The sequence below is a fragment of the Molossus molossus genome, unplaced genomic scaffold, assembly GCF_014108415.1.
Source record: "Molossus molossus isolate mMolMol1 unplaced genomic scaffold, mMolMol1.p scaffold_m16_p_4, whole genome shotgun sequence".
Taxonomy (NCBI): Eukaryota; Metazoa; Chordata; class Mammalia; order Chiroptera; family Molossidae; genus Molossus; species Molossus molossus.
Window position 1 is genome coordinate 73,186,735 of NW_023425377.1, and position 20,716 is coordinate 73,207,450.

Sequence of the window (20,716 nt, forward strand, 5' to 3'; positions counted from 1 at the left end):
TTTTTTTTTTTAAATATATATAATAGCCAACCTAATGAGTGTGAAGTGTTTATATAGACTTTTAAAGTACAGTATGCATATTTTAAAAAGTGTACAAATTATAGCTCAATGAATCAGTTATCACTTTTTAAAACTTTTAAATTGAGATATTACTGAAAGTAAGAAAATACACACATATTAATGGATAGCTCAATGAATTTTTACATACATATACACCATGAAATTGCCACACAGCTCAAGCTCTAAAACATTTCTTTTTTAAAAAAATTCTTGTGCCCTGGCCAGTTTGGCTCAGCAGTTAGAGTGTCAGCCTGCGGTCCAGAGAGACCTGGGTTCGGTTCCACTAAGGGAGCGTATCTTGGTTGCAGTTTGTCCCCAGCCCTGGTTGGTAGTGCAGTTGGCAGCCACTAGATGTGTCCCTTTCACGTCCATGTTTCCCTCTCCCTCTCCCTCCCTGTCCCCCTCCCCCTCTATCTGAACAAAAAATGGAAAAATGTCCTCGAGTGAGGATAAAAATTTTTAAAAAAATTCTTGCCCAGCCAGTGTGGCTCACTGGTTGAGCATCGACCCATGCACAAGAGGTCGCTGGTTGGATTCCCGGTCAGGGCACATGCCCAGGTTGTAGGCCAAATCCCCAGTGGGGGGGCATGCAGGAGGTGACCAATCTATGATGTTTCTCTCTCTCTCTCTCCCTCTCCCTTCCTCTCTCTCTAATATCAATAAAGAGGGGGGGAAAGTATCCTTTAAAAAAATATTAGTCTAATATCAACCATTTGGTTAATCATATGTAGCATTTTACATTTTTGCTTCATGAATTTGGAAACAAATTCTAAACACTTGGAGAACTTAAATTTCTTTTCCGTTTTCAAATACATTTTATATTTCCTTTCAGATCTAGCATAAAACCCATATTTGTTTTAAAATATGTATAAATATTTGTTGATTAATTAATTCATTTTGATGTTTTGTTTGAGATGGCAGGATGACAGAAGATATAATACACAGAACACAGACTCAAGCTCTATGCACAAGCAAAAAGGGACTAAAATATGTTATTAATTACAGAAAGTAACATGTTCAAAGTTCAAAAGTAGATTAAGATTAACAAGATGATAAACAAAATCATATCCTAAACAGTTTTACAGTTGCACTTAATATTTTACAAACTACAAATAGTAGTAAAATATTTCTATAGAACATGGGTCTTTTGTCTGTCTCCTCCACTCGAATGCCAGCTACCCAAGGTCAGAAATCTTTTTGCTCACTGCTGTTCCTCAAGGGTTAGAATAGTGACTGGTACAAGGGAGGCACTCAAGAAACGATTGTTGAGTGAATATGAGCTTTCTGGTTGTGGGATGGGCACAGCCTCATGCTCCTCTACACACCCTCCACAACTTTGGCCCTGAATCCAAGTCTGCAGCAGGGTTTAGGGGAGCTCTTCCACATCTCTTCACTCCTTTCCCACACTGCTCTGGGACATGAGGGCTCTCCCACCTCAGGTCCTTGACAGTGTGATGTGGTATATCCATAGAATGTTGAGGATGTCCAGGTCCAGCATAGCCAAAGTCAACCCCCCTCAAACTTTAAAACAACATCACAGTGATGCCAGCTATATAGACTACAACCATGGGCACACCACTCAAGTTTCAGGGTCAGCTTGCTGTACTCAGCAACCAATTGTGGACAAGTGTGAGGGAAGAAAAGGGGAATACAAGAGAGGAGAGGAAAGACCCTCACACATCCCCAGGCTCAAGTACCCAAGGACCCAAAATTGACAAAGGGCTGAGAGCAGACACAAATTGGCATAGAGTTCTTCGAGGTAGTGCAGCCTACTCTGAGGCTGGGGAAAGAAGCAGGGAAGGCAGAGGTAGGGTAATTAGTTAGGCATGGGGAAGACAGTCATATGGGGCTTTCACAAGGGACAGTTGCTGGGGGTTAAAGGTTGGGGTGAGCATCAGTGCAGTTGTGACAATTATCACAAGGGACAGTTTCTAGGGTTTAAATATTAGAATGAGCATCAGGAACATTCATTTATTCATTTTGTAACTAACATCTATTGAGTACCTACCATGTTTCAAGCCCTGTCCCTAATGCTGAAGACATACATACAACAAACAAAATGTTCCTCTCCTCATGGAAATTATAATAATGGAGCGCACAGAAACTGTTCAATACATGGTGGGGAGGGGGAGAGGTAGTGTCCCAGGGATCTTCTGTGGAAGCTGAAGAGAGAAACTGCATGGTAATCCAGGAACATCTGATGCCCTAGTTGCAGTGGATCAGCACCAGGCGTGTAGGGAGGTGAGCAGGGGATTGAATGAATGTCACTCAGTGCCCACCCAACTGAACCCCATCTGCCATGGAGCAGGCATCAGCTGAGACTCCTTAGCTGTGCCATCCTTACTCGGAGAACCTTTTTGGAGGGGTCCTTTAGTCACCTACAGACCTTCAGCAGTGTCCACCCCCTTCCCGGTTCTACCGACTCCCCACTTCCATAGGGGCTCAGAGTAGGGGCGAGAGTGAAGTGGAGACCATCCACCTAGACCCAGCTGACTCATGGAGTGAGGTTGATGTTGATTGTCTCCACCAAGGTCAGTTTGTTCCGCCTGAGGGCGCTGATGGCCAGGGGGAGGAGGATGGACGGGCACCTTGGGATGGGAGGTGGGGTATGGATCCTCATCCAGGGGTGCGGGGTTAGGTACCGCCCCCGGCCACGCCCCCCTATTACCTGGAACTGTTGGCGTGAATCCAAAGCACTCAGAGGTCGGCCCGAGGCTGTGGAATACGCGCTGGCCTAGCGCCCAGACGCTGGCACAAGACGAAATTAGGAGGCTGAACCACCGAAGGGGGACCATAGGGACCAGCAGGGAGAGTCATGTCTCTGTAGCCCAGGTCCACGCCCCAGGTACCCCCTGTGACTGCCCAGCACCTACAGCCGTCGGAGTGGATACCAGCTGCACCATCTCTCCTGTCACCATGCTCGGAGGCAAAGGAATTATCCGGGGATCATGGACCTGCCGCACTGAAGAAAAAGGTACAAATCCAGGGACCCAGACACTGCATTTCGCACACACTTGGGAGTACTTCCATCTTTACTATTTCATTCCCACATTTCATGAGGGAAAACTGGGGCCGCCAGCTGGATTAACGGCCCCCCAAGTCCAGCCTCCCAGCCCGGGAACCATCCAGCCATACGCAATTCGCAGGTTAGAGATGCGGTTTGCCTTACTAGGGGCGAGGCCTGGTTCGTTAGGAGGCAGCGAAAATGTCGTTCCCCCTTCCTATTGGTGCTTCTCCCTTCTGGGCGGGACCTCTTTAAACCCGCGTTCTTGACTTGCTGTCTCCCGGCGGCCCGTGACCCGGAAGCTCTCCGGGCAGCATGGCGTCGCCCAGCGACAAGAAGCAACCGGCTCAGAATCTGAGGCAAGCTGCGTTAGTAGGTAGGTGCGTGTCGAGAGGCGAGCGCGAACCGCAGGGCTTCGGAGCGGCTTGTTCTGGACCGGCAGCGGGGGAGGGCAGCACCGGAGGGACTCGGCCGCTGGGCTAGGGCACCATGACCTTTTGGGGTGCGGGCGGGGACGTGCCGGGAAAGGCCGCTCTGAGTGTACCCACCTGCTCACGTCTTTAATCCTGCATTTTTCAGATGAGACCACTGAGGCTCGGAGAGGTTAAGGCTTTCTCCCGCGGTCACGCCACAGGTGAGCAGGTAGGCTGGAATTTGAACCCGCTTCTGAACGTTTCTCCCAACGAACCCAGAATCCTGGCAGCCAGCCTCAGAGCTGCTGTAGGTACACCGCACCTCGGAATTCAGATTTATAGATTTGTAGACGTTTTGTAGAAATTTGGCTCTTCCCATTCCAGTGACACTTACTAGACACCTACTATATTCCAGGCGTTGTCCGGAGTGCTGGAGAAACAGTAATAGGAAGACAGACAAAAATCCTCCATCTCCTGGGGGGAGCCAGACATTGAACAAGTTAGAAATAATAATAAAAAAAAGAACAGGTGATTTCAGATGCTAGTAATTGCTAAAAATGCATTCATCGGGTGATGGGGGCTTTAGATAGGAAGTGGGGCAGAATGCAGGAGGCAACCAAATGATGTGTCTTCTCACGTCCATGTTTCTCTCTCTCCCTCCCTCCCTCCATTCTCTGTAAAAAAATCAATGAAAACAATATCCTCAGGGGAACATTAACAAACAAATAATTAAAAAAATAAAAAGCTCCCTCTCGTCAAGGTGGGCAGAACTGACTAGAGGCAAGTTAGGAAAGAAGTGGGAGGCTGGGAAAGAGGTCATTGGGGTGCAGGCCTGCAGATGGAGAGAAATGGATGTGCTTGGGATGGATTTGGAAGTAGTCACCAGGACTGCTTTGTGGATCAGGTGAGGGAGTGAGGGACACAATGTACTCAGCAATGATTTCTAGGTTTTAGGCCTGAATGTCTAGGAATGGTGGTGTCATTGGCAAGAATGGAGAGGAACAAGTTTAAGCAGGGATATCACTTTGGAGCAAATTAGTTTGAGACAGCTGGTTATATACCAAAGTGGCAGTTAGGTGTGAAGGTTGGAGCTCAGGGCTGGCGATAAACATTTGGATAGATCATCATTTCTTAGAATTTTATTTTTTTAAATCCTTACCCGAGGGTATTTTTCTATTTCTCTTCAGATAGAGTGGGAGGGAAAGAAAGGGAGAGAGAGAGAAACATCAGTGTGAGAGGGACATATCAACTAGTTGCCTCGCGCATGACCCCAACCAGGGCCGGGGACAAACCACAACCAAGGTACGTGCCCATGGCCGAAATCGAACCTGCCACTTACTGGTTGGTGCGCCGATGCTCTACTGCTGAGCCAATCAGGCCAGGACCATTTCTCAGACTTGAACACACATAGAAGAAACCTGGACTCTGTTTAAAATGCAGATTCTGACTCAGTAGGTATGAATTAAGGCTGAGATTTTGTAGTTCTAAAAAGCTCCCAGATGACGATGCCAGGGTGGCTGATCCCTGGAACATACTTTGAGTAGCGAAGGTTTAAATTAGGGTCTTAATCTTAGCTGCATATGAGAATCACTGGAGTGTGCTAAAATGCTGATTCCTGGGCCCTACCTCTAGATACTCTGATTTAATATATCTGGGGTATGGCCTGGGTATGGGGATTTTTAAAGGCTCCCTACTTGACTCTAATGTGAACAAAGTCTGAGAACCATTAGAGCTGCCTACAGGAATACAAAGAAGAGAAGAACAAGTTTAATGACACCTCAGGGTAGTAGGCAGACAAATTCAGAATGTGGGATTTGTCTTATTACTCAAAGTGTAGTCTCCAGACCAGCAGTATAAGCATCACTCAAGCTTGTTAGATAAGCAGCAGAGTCTGTACTCTAGAGCTGCTGAATCAGAATCTGCCTTTTAACAAGGTCCCAGGTAATTTTTCTGCACATTCAAGTTTTCAAACATTGTAAACTTTAGAGAAGGAAGTGAGTTTGGCTGATTAGCTGAGAAACAGGCCTGGGAGCTAGGAAGAAAATCAAGAGTGTCAAGCAGGTGGGAAGAGGGCCTCACCAGTGCCACATGCTTCTGAGAAATCAAATGAAATGAGGACTGAGAAGTAATCACTGGCTTTGGTAAGTATAGAAAACACAAGGATGGCCCTGGCCAGTTTGACTCAGTGGTTAGAGTGTCAGCCCGCGGACCAGAGAAGCCCGGGTTGGGTTCCCGCTAAGGGCACACACCTTGGTTGTGGTTTGTCTGTCCATCGACCACCACCCCCCCCACCCACGTTTGGGGTTGTGTGGGTGGCAACCACTCGATGTGTCTCTCTTACATCAATGTTTCTCTCTCTCTTCCCTCTCTCCCTCCCACTCTATCTAAGGATAAATGCAAAAATGTCCTCAGGTGAGGATAAAAAAAAAAAAAAACACGAAGGATGATGTTAGTGGAGTGGTTGGGGCAGCAGCCAAGTTGGAGTGAGTAAAGCATAGTCTGTAGACACCTCTCAGGAAAAGCTTTTCTGGCCCTGGCCAGTGGCTCAATTGGTTGAGCATCATCCAGTGCACAGAATGGTCATCGGTTTATTCCTGGTCAGAGCCCCAGTCAGGGTATGTATAGGAGGCAACCGATCGATGTTCCTTTCTTCCACCAATGTTTCTCTTTCTCTCTCTCTCCTCCCTTCTTCTCTCTAAAAATCAATAAAAACATTAAAAAAAAAAAAAAAACTTTTCTGTAAAGGGAACAGAGATGTGAAGCAAAGGCTGCAGGGAGACTCCAGATCAAGATGAGAGATACTGCCCTGGCCGGTTTGGCTCAGCGGTTGGAGCGTTGGCCTGCGGTCCAGAGAGACCCAGGTTCGGTTCCCACTAAGGGTGCATACCTCAGTTGCAGTTTGTCCCGGGCCCTGGTTGGTCGTGTGGGTGGCAACCACTCCATGTGTCCCTTTCATGTCAATGTTTTTCTCTCTCTCTCTCTTCCTCTCTCTCCTTCCCACTCTATCTGAACGAAAAATGGAAAAATGTCCTTTGGTGAGGATGAGAAGAAAAAAAAAAAAAAATATGAGAGATGCTGCCCTGGCCAGTTTGGCTCAGCGGTTAGAGCGTTGGCCTGCAGAACAGAGAGTCCCGGGTTCGGTTCCTGCTAAGGGCACGTACCTCGGTTACCATTTGTCCCTGGTCCCTGTTGGGGTCATGTGGGTGGCAACCAGTCAATGTGTATCTCTCACATCAATGTTTTTCTCTCTTTCTCTCTTCCTCCCTCTCTGCCTCCCACTCTATCTAAGATAAGTGCAAAAATGTCCTCAGGTGAGGATAAAAAAAAAAAAAAAGATGGGAGATGCTAGAGAAAGTTTAAATAATGCTAAAAATGATCCAACTACTTCCCAGTTCATTTTATGAGGCCAGTACTACCCTGATACCAAACTAAACAAATGCTGAAAGAAAACTACAGACCAGTATTTCTTATGACTATGGACACAAAAATCTTCAACAAAATACTAGCAAACCAAGTTTTAGTAACATGAAAAGGATTAAATATCATGATCAAGTGGAATTTATCCCAGAAATGCAAGGTTAGCTTAAAATTTGAAAATCAGTTAATGTAATACACTGTAATAATAGATGAAAGGACAAAAACCACACAATTATTTCAATAGATGCAACAAAAACATTTACAAAATCCAGTACACTTTCTGATAATAACACTCAATGTTTCCTCAACTTGATAAGTACATTTATGAAAAACCCACACACAGCTCATGATGATGAAAGACTGGATGCTTCCCCCCTAAGATCAAGAGCAACACAAGGAAGTGGTTTTTGCCACTTCTATTCAACATTGTACTGCAGGTTCCAGCAAGGGCACTTGGGCAGGAAAAAGAAATAAAAGGCATCCAGATTAGAAAGAAAGAAGCAAATCTATCTCTATTTGCAGATGACATGATCTTGTGTATAGAAAATCCTAAGGAATCCAATAAAACGCTATTAGAACTAATAAGTGAGTTGTGCATAGTTTCAGTATACAAGATCAACACGTAAAATAAATTATATTGCCTAGCTAGTGTGGCGCAGTGATTGAACAGCACAGAAATGAAATTAAGAAATAATCCCATTACAATAGCTTCATAAAGAATGAAATACAAATTAACAAAAGAAATAAAGACTGGCCCTGTCCAGTTTGGCTCAGCGGTTAGAGCATCGGCCTGCAGTACGGTTCGGTTCGGTTCCCGCTAAGGGCACGTACCTCGGTTGCAGTCTGTCCCCGACCCTGGTTGGGTTCTGTGGGTGGCAGCCACTCAATGTGTCCCTTTCACATCGATGTTTCTCTCTCTCTCTGTTCCTCTCTCTCCCTCCCACTCTACCTGAGCAAAGAATGGAAAAATGTCCTCGGGTGAGGATGATAAAAAAAAAGAAAAAGAAATAAAAGACTGAAAACTATAAAACATTGTTGAGATAATTAAAGATCTAAATAAATGGACACATAGCCCATGTTCATGGATCAGAAGACTTAATATTATTATTAAGATACCCATGTCAATTTACAGTCAACATAATCCCTATCAGAATCCCTCTTGGGCCCTGGCCAGTTTGGCTCAGCGGTTAGAGCGTCGGCCTGCGGTCCAGAGAATCCCTCTTGGCTTTTTGCAGAAATTGACAGCTGATTCTAAAATTTATATGTAATTGCAAGGGACCAGAAATAGCCAAAACAATCTTAGAAGAACAAAGTTGGACTTATACTTCCAGGTTTTAAAACCTATAAAACAACAATAACCAAAACTGTGGTACTGGCATAAGGCTCAACATATAGATCAATGGAATAGAATTGAGAGCCCAGAAATAAGCCCTTACATTTATGGTCAATTGACCTTCACCAAGAGTGCTAAGACAATAAAATGAGAAAAGAATAGTCTCTTCAACAAATAGTACTAGGACAACTGGATATCCACATGAACCCCTTTGTCACACAATACACAAAAATTCAAAGTGGATCATAGACCTAAATGTAAGAGCTAAAAGTCTTAGAAGAAAACAGAGAAATAGATCATGACTTTGGGCTCTTGGCAATGGTTTTTTAGATAGAACATCAAAAGCAGAGCTATAAAAGAAAAGTGTTAATTGGACTTCAGAATGTAAAACATGCTGCAATGATAACAAGGAAGTGCAAAGACAACCCAAAGAATGGGAGAAATTATTTTTAAATCATAAGGGTCTAGGGTCTAGAATATATAAAGAACTCTTAAAACTCAACAATAAGAGAAGTAACCAGTTTAAAAAATGGACAAAGGATTTAAATACACATTTCTCCAGCAAAGATACACAATAGCCAATAAGCATATGAAAAGATGCTCAACATCATTAATCATTAGTGAAAGGCAAATCCAAACCTCAAGGAGATAACCACTTCACACTCAATAGGATGTCTATATTCTAAATGACAGAAAATAATAAGTATTGGCAAGGATATGGAGAAATTGGAACCTTTATACATTGCTGACGGGAATGCAAAATGGTGCAGCTACTTTGGAAAACAGTTTCAGGGGCTCCGCAAAATGTTAAACATAGAGTTAGCATATATCGCAGCAATATGACGTCTAAGTATATGCCCAAAAGAAGCGTAAACACATGTTCACACAAAAACTTCTACATGAGTGTTAATAGCAGCATTAGTCATAATAGTAAAAAAGTGGAAACAGCCCTGGCCGGTTTGGCTCAGCGGTTGGAGCGTTGGCCTGCGGTCCAGAGAGACCCGGGTTCGGTTCCCGCTAAGGGCACGTACCTCGGTTGCAGTTTGTCCCCGGCCCTGGTTGGTCGTGCGGGTGGCAACCACTCGATGTGTCCCTTTCACGTCGATGTTTCTCTCTCTCTCTCTCTCCCTCCCGCTCTACCTGAACAAAAAATGGAAAAATGTCCTCAGGTGAGGATAAAAAAAAAAAAAAAAAGTGGAAACAACCCAAATGTCCATCAGCTGATGAACATATATAAAACATATCTATACAATGGAAATTTCTTGGCAACTGAAAGGAATGAATTCAGATACATGTAACGACGTGGACAAACCTTGAGCACATGCTCAATGAAAGGTGCTGGGCACAAAAAAAAATCACATGATTCCACTTATATGAATTACTGAGAGTAGGCAAATTTATACAGATGGTAGATTATTGGTTGTCTAGGGTTGAGGATGAGAGGAAATCAGAGTAATGGTTAATGGGCATAGGTTTTCTTCCCAGGGTGACAAAAATGTTCTAAAATTATATTACAGTGATGGTTGCACAACTCTGAATATACTAAAAAAAAACAAACACTGAACTTTATACTTTACCCTTATATGCTTATGCCCTTATAACATATACCCTTATACGTTAAAAGGGTAGACTATATGGTATGTTACTAAAGTTAAAAAATGACCTGGTAGGGCCTTGGCTGGGTGGCTCGGTTGGAGCATCATCCTGTACTCCAAAGGCAGCAGTTTCCATTTCAGGTCAGGGCACATACCTACGATGCAGGTTCAATCCCAGGTCGGGGCCTGTATGAGAGGCAACCCACCAATGTTTCTCTCTTCCTTCCTCTCTCTTTAAAATCAATAAAAGCATATCCTTGGGTGAGGATTAAAAAAAAAAACATGACCTGGGAGAGAGGGGGGACCATTGCAGCAAATTTCTCTAGATAGTGAAGCAAGGATTCTTGATTTAACAGTCATTTAAGCTCTATCTTGTGGATGAGGAAACCAGGGGAACTGGTGAGTTAGCTATGCAGTCTGGAATGTGGCCTCTACCCACGAGAGGGGTCTTATCTTCATTATCTGGTGGAGTGCTGGGCTGATGCTATCTCTTCTCCCTTGTCCAGGTGGTTGTCCAACAAGCAGAGGCATGAGCTGGGCCCGTGCCATCCTGCTAGCTCAGGGCCTGTCTCGGAGCTGGAGAGGCATCTGTGGTACCACCCTCACAGGAGCCCCCTTCTCTCAGGTAACTGCAGCCAAGCAGTCATGAAGGTGGAAGGAGGTAGGCAGGCAAGCCTGGGATTTGCTCCCAAGCCCTTCAGAATCCACCTCATGAAGGCAGCTCTGAGGAGTCTAAGCTGGCCTGTCTGATCTGAGGGCCAAATGAATGTTTTTTATTTATTTTAAAAAGTACTGGTGCCAAGGGAATTTGAAAATACGGATGTATGAGCTAACTGGATTTGGGTGGTGACTCAGTAACTTCTACATCCACGTATAAGGATTTGGACAGAAAATTGAACTTCCATCATTTACCCAAAGTGACCAGATGGCCCAAGCCAATCAGTGGTCATAGATTGCAACAACAACAACAACAATAATGGTAGTAGTGATACTACTAAAAGCTCTTATTGAGCCCTTTCTCTATGCCAAGCCCTTTGCTATGCATTTCATTCACATTATCTCCTTTGTGGGATCTCCCCTTCTTTTGGGTATTCTAGAGCTTCCTTTTTGATTTTCCCCTTATGCATATACCACCTGTAGTATTAGTTGCCTACACTTTCACTTTAAATGAATGCCTGTCTGTTTGATATCGCCTTATGTAAGCAAGACTTAAGGATGGCTGTTGAGGGCAGCAGAGCAGAGACTCCAATTTCATCTCTGCTGCTCTGCAGCTGTGTTACACCAGACATCCCACTTTACACCCACTGGGCCTCAATTTCTTCATCTGTAAAATGGGTACAGTAAGTGCTCAGCAATGCCTGGAACATAAGAATATTCAGTAAACATTCAGTTCAAATTAAAATAAGAAATTTTTTAGTTTATCATTTAAAGCAGGGGCCGGCATACTTTTTCGTCAAGGGTCAGAGAGTAAATAGTTTTTGCTTTGCAGGCAACACAGTCGTTGTCACAACTATTCAGTTCTGCCACAGGCCAGACATAATGAATGAGCATGACTGTTCCAATAAAACTTTATTTACAAATGCAGGCAGCTGGCTGGATTTGCCTATAGGCAGTGGTTTGCTGACTTCTGTTCTGGAGGGATTTGGTCTTCCCCCAACAGCATGCACTCCCCACTCTGGAAACAAGATCTCCTTAACCCAAGGTGGATGCCATCCTAACATATGAGGAAACTGAGACCTTAGCAGTAAAGTAGGTTATGGGTGTCACCTGACAGAGAACAGTCAAGCTGAGATTCCTGCTGACTCCAAAATCTGCATTTTTTAAAAACTCAGTTTAAGTTCTTTTGGGTTTTTGTTTGTTTTTAACTCATTTTTTAAAATTTATCTTTTGAATAGGTAATACATTTAGTTCAGAAATACATTACAGTTTGCCCTGGCCAGTTTGGCTCAGTGGTTAGAGTGTCAACCTGCGGACCAATGAGTCGCGGGTTCAATTCCAGTCAAGGGCGTATACCTCAGTTGCCGTTTGTTCCCAGCCCTGGTCGGGTCCTGCGGGAGGCAACCAGTCAGTGTCTCTCTCTCTCTCTCTCCCTCTCCCCCTCCCATTTTATCTAAAGATAAACAGAAAAATATCCTCAGGTGAGGATTAAAAAAGATACACTTCAACATTCAAAAAGTTCTGAGGCTACATCATGACAAAGGTCTGTCCTTCTATCTGGCTACCACCACTTAGCTCTAGAAGCAAGAGATGTTACTCACTTATTGTTATTTCCTTCCAGAGATATTTGACAGACACACAAAATACATATACATACAGTCAGTTCTCATTATTCACAGTAGTTATGGTCTATAAAGTTGTTGCATACATTGAATTAGCGATTACTAAAACTTTGCTCCCAGGTGAAGTATGAGGTAGGGTTTCTGTGAGCCTCTTGTCACATTTTCCTCAACCAGTCAATATATAACCTTTGTGTGTGCATGATTCCATTTAAAGATACCTTATTTCACATATATTGTGGATTTATTAACATTGAACTCAACAGTCAACAGCACTATAATGTATGCCTAAATGAAGCTTATCTACCACGTGTATTTTTTTTTAATATGTTTTTATTGATTTCAGAGAGAGGAAGGGGGAGAGAGAGAGAGAGAAACATCAATGAGAGGGAAACATTGATCAGCTGTCTCCTGCACTACTGGGGATGGAGCCCGCAACCCCGGAATGTGCCCTGACCAGAAATCGAAATGGCGACCTCGAGTGCTTGGACACACTCAACCAACTGAGCTGTGCTGGTCAGGCACCACTTGTATTTTTTCTATAAGCAACAGTAGAGCCTTCTTGCATGTAGGAATACTAGGCAGCACTTCTATACCACGCTTGGGGGCCATTTTCAGTAGCAAGATCACCAGCAAAAAGATGTGAGAAACATGTACTAAATAAATCTCTAAAAGGACACTTGTTGACTGTATGAGAGCCAAAACAGGAAGGCAGAGTATCATTTTGTTCAACTTCAACTACACATGTCCACAAAAGTCCAGGAAAGTGCCATGAGGGAGTATTGACTTGGGGATTACAAATCAATTTTAGCAAGGAGGCAAATTTGGAAATATGGAATCCGCAAGTAATGAATATCTACTGTATATAAGATTGGGGTTTTTGGGGGTTTTTTTTTGCACATATGGGAACCTATTCTACACACTGTTTCACACCTTCTTTTTTTTATGTAATGATCTACCTTGAAGTTCACCCCAGGTAACACAAGACCTCCTCAGTTTGTCTTAGAGCAGCAGGTGCTCCTTGTTCAAGTTCATAGTCATTCGCTACATCATTTCCTTGCTGATGCACATTGGGGCCATTTCCACTGACACAGCAGATGCACATAAGTCATTTGAGTTAAATTTAAATATCAGGTGCAGGCCCTGGCTGGGGTTCTCAGTGGTTAGAGCATCGCCCAAGGACTGAAGAGTTGTGGGTTTGATTCCCAGTCAAGGGCATGTACCTGGGTTGCAGGTTCAATCCCCAGCCCTGGTCAGGGTTGTGTGGGAGACAGCCAACCAATGTGTCTTTCTCACATTGATGTCTCTCCCCTTCCCCCGCAACACTATATAAAAATCAATGGAAAAATATCCTTGAGTGAGGATAGCAGGATTGCTGCGACAAAGGGTATATGTTTGTCCTCATGGTGAGTGTTGTCGAATTGCCTCCATGGGGGTTTTATTATTGTGTCCTCACAGTCTGTAATGGTGCCTGATCTTGGGTTTCTAACCACAGCACACCTCCTCAGAGGCCCTTAGGGATGCCCACTGGCACCTTTCCCAGGAAAGAGCAAGCCTGGCAGTCCCCAAGGGGCACTGGGAGGTAGCATATTCTAGCAGTGGTTCTTTGTCTCCAGGTACCCTCCCAGACCGCTCGAGGCCTCCACTGCAGTGTAGCCACCCACAGCTCTGACTCATCTCTGGTCCCAAGCCCGCCTGAGCCCCTGCGGGTACCCGCTAAGGCCCCATCACCCTACGAAGAGCTGTTTAGGCAGGCACCAGATGGGACCTGGGACAAGGCCAGCTTTGTGCGAGCCGTGCAGAACTTCGGGCAGCATAACGTGCACAAGCGGGGCCACGTTGACTTCATCTACCTAGCCCTGCGCAAGATGCGGGAGTACGGAGTCGAAAGGGACCTGGCCGTCTACAACCTGCTGCTTGACATCTTCCCCAAGGAGGTCTTCCAGCCTCGCAGCGTCTTCCAGAAAATCTTCATTCACTACCCACGGCAGCAGGAGTGTGGGATTGCGGTCCTGGAGCAGATGGAAAACCACGGTGAGGCCAGCAGGCTCAGGGTGGGGGAGTGGCTGCCTCCCACTCCTGGGTCTGGGCCTCTCCAGTGCTCTATGGCTCTGATGTGTGTCCTCTCTGCCTGGCCTGCTCCCCACCCCCCAATCTCTTTTTCTGGCTCTCATCTCTTTCCTCTCTCCCTCTGATTTTTCCTTTAAACTCTCTCGGATTATTTCATCCCTCTCTGGCATCAATTCCCTGACTTCTATTCTCCGTCTCTGGCTTTTTCCATTTGGTCCTTGCCATAATTCCCGCTTGGTCCCGAGCCCCTCTACTGGTCTCTGTCTGTCATGCGTCCCTTCTCTGCCCCCTCCCTGAGGCTCTGCTGCTATCCACCTGGCATAGGGGTGATGCCCAACAAGGAGACAGAGTTCCTGCTGGTTCAGATATTTGGGCGCAAAAGCTACCCCATGCTCAAGTTCGTGCGCATGAAGCTGTGGTTCTCCCGCTTCAAGAATGTCAACCCCTTTCCCGTGCCCCGAGACCTGCCCCAGGACCCCGTGGACCTGGCCAAGCTGGGCCTGCGACACATAGAGCCTGACCTCAGCGCCAGGGTCACCGTCTACCAGGTATTCACCTATGTCCACACCCTCAGCTGCCACCCTGGGCTGGGCCCCCTTTACTCAGCCTAACAGGCCTATTAGATTCCTATGGTCCTCACACCTTACTGCAGCTTGACCTCTGACCTCTGCTCCTACCCCCCCTTCCGCAGATGCACTGTAATCCAGTCATCTGCCTTCCTTTCTGTTCCTTGAACAATCTGTGCCAGTTCCCTCCTTGGGTCTTTACACACTCTGTTCCCTTCCAAAGGCCAGGAACACTCTTCCCTGGGGACTTTACATTCTTACAGTCTCAGCACCACTGTCCCTTCCTCGGGGTCCCCTTCCTGATCACCACTTCCCTGTACTAAGTTTGGTTGCTCAACCACTGTGACTCAGTTTCCTGTGTCTCCCAAGGCCCAGCACAGGGTCTGTCTCAAAGTTCAGCAGTTGTTTACTGAGTGACTGAATGAAATATTCCATATTCCCACCCATGTCCTGAGAGCCCCACTCACGTTAGGCCACACAGGGGATCCAAAGGGAGCCCCTCACAGCATTTGCCTGGCCATGGAAACCAACCCTGGATAATTTCCCTCAGAGCCACTGGTTCTAAGATGGAGAAGCCCTGGGAGCCATGGTAGTTCAGAAGGGGCAGAGAATCAGGAGGGCTTCTTGGAGAAGGTGAAGGTGAACTGGGCTTAGGCAGGACAAGAGAGGCAAGGAGAGTATTCCTGGCAGAGAGAGCAGCATGGGCCAGGGCTTTTAGGGTTGGAGATGCTGAAAAGTCTTTGGTATAGAGGGTCAGGGTTGGGGAGAAGAGGCTAGGAGGAGGATGGGTTTAAGAGCTTATTTTTGAAACTGTTGGTGAGGAGAGAGCCTAGAGGAGAAGACAGGGTGGAAACCATGTTTCTGGAAGGAGTTGCAGTTTCAAAAGGGCCTTCTAGTAGCCATGTGGATGGTGTTGGATAGTGAGGGAAGAGGATGGGGTAGGATAGTGAGTGATGCGGTATCCAGGTGAGAAAGGACAGGTAATTTTTAACTCATTTCTTAATTTTTTATTTTTCTTTATTTGTTTGTTAATCCTCACCCCAGGATCTTTTTCCATTGATTTTTAGAGAGAGTGAAAGGGGGGAGAGAGAGAGAAAGAGAAACATCTATGTGAGAGAGATATATTGACTACTTGCCTCCCGTACGACCCCAATCAGGGCTGGGAATGAACCTGCAACCCAGGTACGTGCCCTTGACCAGAATCGAACCAACAACCTTTCTGTCCCCAGGCCGAATCTTCAACTGCTGAGCCAAACCAGCCAGGGCTCATTTCTTAATTTTTAAAAGTAACTCAGTAAAAAGCCAAACAGTAAACAAGAACACAGTGAAGAGTCCTTTTCTCTCCTGGCCCTTTATCCCCCAGTCTCCCCCAGAAGTGATCACTTCCATGTCTCCTTCCTATGTGTTTGTCATCAGATAATTTTTTTGCATATATATCCTGTGTATATAAGTATTTTATTTTCTTCCTGCCTCATTACGGAAAAATACATACAGAAAGGTGGAAAGCATGATGAAAGCACTGACTCTACCCAGATTTAGAATGGAACAACCCAAGTATCCAGTAAGAGTGAATTGTGCATGTAGAATGTGGCACCTCAAAGGGGGGGGGGAGCAAAGTGAAAGGATGAAATGAAGTATGCACAGGGGTATAGTCAGCTGTCTTCAGTGGAAATAAAAGTGCATATATCTATTTGCCTATTTTCACAAAAATAAATATTGCAAAGATAAGTCAGAAATGGGTAGAAATGATCATCTCTGAGTAGGCAAAGGAGATTGGGTAGAGAGAACAGGAATGGAATAGAGACATGAGTTTATTTAATGTGGGTGAGCTAGGCAAATGTTTAGTATATTTTTAAAAGGAAAAAAGTACTACCAAAATTTAAAACAAACAGAAATGGATGTAGCTAAATATCTAATTGATAGCATAACCAGTAAGAGAAAAAAATCTTCCAAGTCACTGTCATCTGACTGACCATGCTTAGTGGCTTGTATTCTAAGAAACAAGATCTGCAGAGAAATCCTGAACTTAATCCCATAGCATTATGGTTAATTGTAATATCAAAACTATGTATATTGATGGTAAGTCACATAAGTGCATTTATTACTGCTGATAGGAACCAAGATTTTTAGCATGGGCAAAAAAAAATACATAATCAAATGTTTTTTAAACTCCATGGTGATAAACTTTTTAAAAAAATTTATTGATTGATTTTAGAGGAAGGAAAGGAATGGGAGAGAGGGAAGATGAGAGAGAGAAACATCAATTTGTTGTTCCACATATTTATATATTTATTAGTTACTTCTTTTATATGCCCTGACCGGGGATCAAACCCACAACCTTGGTGTATTGAGACAACACTTGAACAAACCGAGCTACCTGGCCAGGCATGGTGTTAAATTTAAAATGAAAAATCAGTATAAATATATTGTCCAGTTAAAGGGCCCAAGAGCAAAACATTTACCTTTTCACCCCAAAAAATATACTTTTAAAAGAGTTTCTCCTAGCCCTGGCTGGTTTTGCTCAGTGGTTAAAGCATCAGCCCACAGCCCAAGGAGTCATGTGTTCAATTCCCGGTCAAGGGCACAAACCTCATTGCTTGTTGGATTCCGGCCCTGGTTAGGGTCTTCATGTGGGAGGCAACCAATCAATGTGTCTCTCTCGCATCAATGTTTCTCTCCTTCCTCCTTCCCAATCTAAGAAAATCAAGGGGGAAAAAAATATCTTCATGTGAGGATTAACAAAAAAAAAGGGTTTCTCCTAAAGGGGATCAAATATATTGTGACAGAAGATATGACTTTGGGTGGTATACAGGTGATGTATCATAAAATTTTATACTGTGCAATATAATTTTATCAACCAATGTCACCCCAATAAATATAATTTTTTTAAAAGCTTTTCTCCAGCCTGGCCGGTGTGGCTCAGTGGTTGAGTGTCGACCCATGCACCATGAGGTCACCAGTACAAATCCCAGTCTCAGGGCACATGCCCAGGTTGTGGGCCCAGTCCCCAGTGGGGGACACGCAGGAGGCGGCTAGTCAGTGTTCTCTCTCACCGATGTTTCTCTCTAAAATCAATAAAGGAAAAAAAAGTGTTTCTCCAATGGCAGAGCATTACACACCTTCTGCATCTTGCCTTTTGCTGATTTTACTTAATATGGTTGGCAGTCCACCCTGGCTGCTTTGGCTCAGCAGTTGAGTATCGGGTCCCGGGTTCGATTCCAGTCAAGGGCACATACCTTGGTTGTGGTTCGTTCCCAGCCCTGGTCAGGGTTGTGCGAGAGGCAACCAATCCATGTCCCTCTCATTAGTGTTTCTTTCTCTTCCTCTCTCTCTCTCTCTCTCTCTCTCTCTCTCTCTCCCTCCCCCTTTTCCTTCCCCTCCCTTCCACTCTATCTGAAAATAAATGGAAAAATGTCCTCAGGTGAGGATTTAAATAGATGATTTAGATATATAGATACAGATATAGATATAGATATAGATATAGATATAGATATAGGTATAGATATAGATATGGTTGGCAGTGCATTCTATGTTTGTACCCACCGAACCACCTGAATTTTCAGCCTGAAAGGATGGACGATGTGTGTGCTAACAGTTGTCCACTCAAATATTTCAGTCAAAGCGTATGTGCACTTTTTAATGTGTAAAATTAAGAAAATACAAAAGGGTATTCCTTTCCTCCCTGTCCTCCACAGAGTCAAACACTGATTTGTGCTTCTTGTGTCTTCTTCCTGAAATACTGTGAAATCTTCTTTTTCTAAATTTCACAAGCACTGAGCACTTACTATGTGCAGGCACTGCTCTTGGCATTTTAGAACCATCTCAAGTAAGTGCTGTTATTACCCCCATTTGAATTGAAGAAACAGGCACAGGTATAGCAACTTGGCCAAGGCCACACAGCCTGTGGCAAAGCCCAGATTTTAACATAAGTGAATAGGCTCCAGGGTTCCCACTGTGTGAGCATCTTAAATATGTTTTTGTAATTGATTTTTAGAAAGAGAAAGGAGAGAGAGAGAAATGTCGATGAGAAACATCAATTGACTGCCTCCTGCATGCCCCTCACTGGGGGTCAACCCCACAACCCAAGCATGTGCCCCAACTGGGAAATGATCCAGCAACCTCTTGGTGGTGCATGAGCCAATGCTCAGCCAACTGAGCCACACCAGCTAGGGCCTATGTGAGCATCTTCAATGTTAACAGCTGTTACGCTGAATTGGCTAGAAGTGAGGAGGGCTTGAATGACATGTAGGAGGTCCAGTAGATAAGCCCAAACTTCACCTCCCTTCCCCATTTCTTCCCAGCTCCGCTATAGGGGCTGGAGGCCACAAGCTTCCACCCCTACTCTTTTTTGCAGATGCCTTCGTCTAAAGATTCCACAGGTACAGCAGATCCCGAACAGCATATCGTAGGTAAGACCCTGTGCATAGGGCAGCTGGGTTCTCACTGGGTCTGCTGAGTGGACTCCCTGGGCCTTTGGATACAGCCACTCAGCCAGAGCCCCTTAGGCATACATGTCACCATACCAGGTATCCAGAGCCCCGATCAACAGGCCGCACTGGCTCGCCACAACCCAGCCCGGCCTATCTTCGTCGAGGGCCCCTTCTCCCTGTGGCTCCGCAACAAATGTGTCTACTACCACATCCTCAGAGCAGACTTGGTGCCCCCTGAGGAGAGGGTGAGGGCCCAAATCGCAAGTGGGGGTGGGGTGGGTTGGCACTGCCCTGAGGGCTAATGAAGGCTCACAGATTGGGGTAGGTATGATAGTTCCTGGTGATGGTAGGGGGGAGGCTGTAAGATCCTGGGCCTCTGAACCCTGCCTGCAACCCCCCTACTTCTCGGAGTAGGAAGTGGAGAAGATTCCAGAGGAATGGAACCTCTACTACCCGATGCAGCTGGACTTGGACTATGGGAGGAGTGGCTGGGATGACTATGAGTTTGACATCAATGAAGGTAAAAACTGAGATGAGCAGGACTCCAGACACAGCATTGGATATGTGGCCTGTGTGGGTGAGGGGTGGGGTCCAGGCGGATACCCAGCAGGTGCCCACGTATACACACACACCTGAGGGGCTCCAGGCCTGTCATTTCCCTGCCATGGAGTACCTCTGTGCTAGCTACCGATGACCAGGACAGGGCCAATGGAGAAACAGGCAAGTTATATTCTTGGGGTCTGGGGAGGCGCATACCACCCAGCCTCTGTTGGGGAGCAGGACTTTTGATGGAATCTTGAACCAGGAGGTATCATACAGGTGAAGCATGGAATGGGCAGTCTAGTCAGAGTGCATGTCTGCAAAGGCTTGGATATATAAGAAAACCAAAAGGGAGCTTAAAGCTCCTGCCCCCTGGAAGGGGTGTGGGCACGAAATGTGGGGGTTGCTCCAGTCCCCTCTGCACAAACTGAGGGTCTGCCTCTCCCAACAGTGGAGGAAGGCCCTGTCTTCGCCATATGTATGGCGGGTGCCCATGACCAGGCCACACTGGCCAAGTGGATCCAGGGCCTGCAGGAAACCAACCCAGCCCTGGCCCAGATCCCTGTGGTCTTCCGTCTGTCTGCGTCCACTGGGGAGCTGCTGGCGACCTCAGGACTGGATGAGCCGTCCCCGCCACCACCCAAAGGGCAGGAAGAAGAGGAAGATGATCCACAGCGACAGCAGCAGAGACAGAGCTGAGGCCTGAGCAGGCACAGGGGCATGGGCTTGGACTGGTGTGAAAACGTGAGATGACTTTTGAATGTAAAGCAAATAAAAGTTTTCTGGTTTGGGGCTGCCTTCCCTCCTTTCTGGTAGTGTGGCATGCCTGCCCCTTTGATGCCTGGCATGGCTTTTCAACGGCTCTCCAGCATCCAAGACTGACAGAAAGATCAGGTCCCTGGCCTTGCTTCTGTCTTCACCTGTCAATTCTCACCCTTGCCTTGTCATCCCCAGCGTGTACTTAAGATAAAGGTTTGAAACGCCCCCCCCCCAGCCCCCCCATCTACGGGTT

The 20,716-nt window shown here is 45.6% G+C and overlaps 1 protein-coding gene across 6 annotated transcripts; it reads left to right on the top strand.

Moving 5' to 3' along the window:
• Positions 1–3,366: 3,366 nt before the first annotated feature.
• On the top strand, positions 3,367–20,493 carry ECSIT (ECSIT signaling integrator). 6 transcript variants are annotated; one of them, XM_036240992.1, is made up of 9 exons: positions 3,367–3,444; positions 3,644–3,706; positions 10,329–10,447; positions 13,715–14,132; positions 14,493–14,716; positions 19,089–19,143; positions 19,240–19,409; positions 19,579–19,684; positions 20,156–20,493. In XM_036240992.1, exons 3-9 carry the CDS (start codon positions 10,352–10,354, stop codon positions 20,401–20,403), a joined length of 1,317 nt encoding a protein of 438 aa, XP_036096885.1. In that variant the 5' UTR covers positions 3,367–3,444; positions 3,644–3,706; positions 10,329–10,351; the 3' UTR covers positions 20,404–20,493. The 6 variants fall into 6 exon arrangements, with proteins under 6 accessions (XP_036096885.1, XP_036096882.1, XP_036096884.1 ...); XM_036240989.1 differs by having other exon boundaries at positions 3,644–3,698; XM_036240991.1 differs by having other exon boundaries at positions 3,367–3,440.
• Positions 20,494–20,716: the final 223 nt, after the last annotated feature.

Bases quoted from the DNA above. Each gene is read 5' to 3' on its own strand.
- ECSIT (XM_036240989.1), top strand. From the start codon at position 3,644: ATGAGACCACTGAGGCTCGGAGAGGTTAAGGCTTTCTCCCGCGGTCAC. The intron at 10,448-13,714 runs GTAACTGCAGCC...CTTTGTCTCCAG, and splicing joins CAGGAGCCCCCTTCTCTCAG to GTACCCTCCCAGACCGCTCG. The intron at 14,717-19,088 runs GTATTCACCTAT...TCTTTTTTGCAG, and splicing joins CCAGGGTCACCGTCTACCAG to ATGCCTTCGTCTAAAGATTC.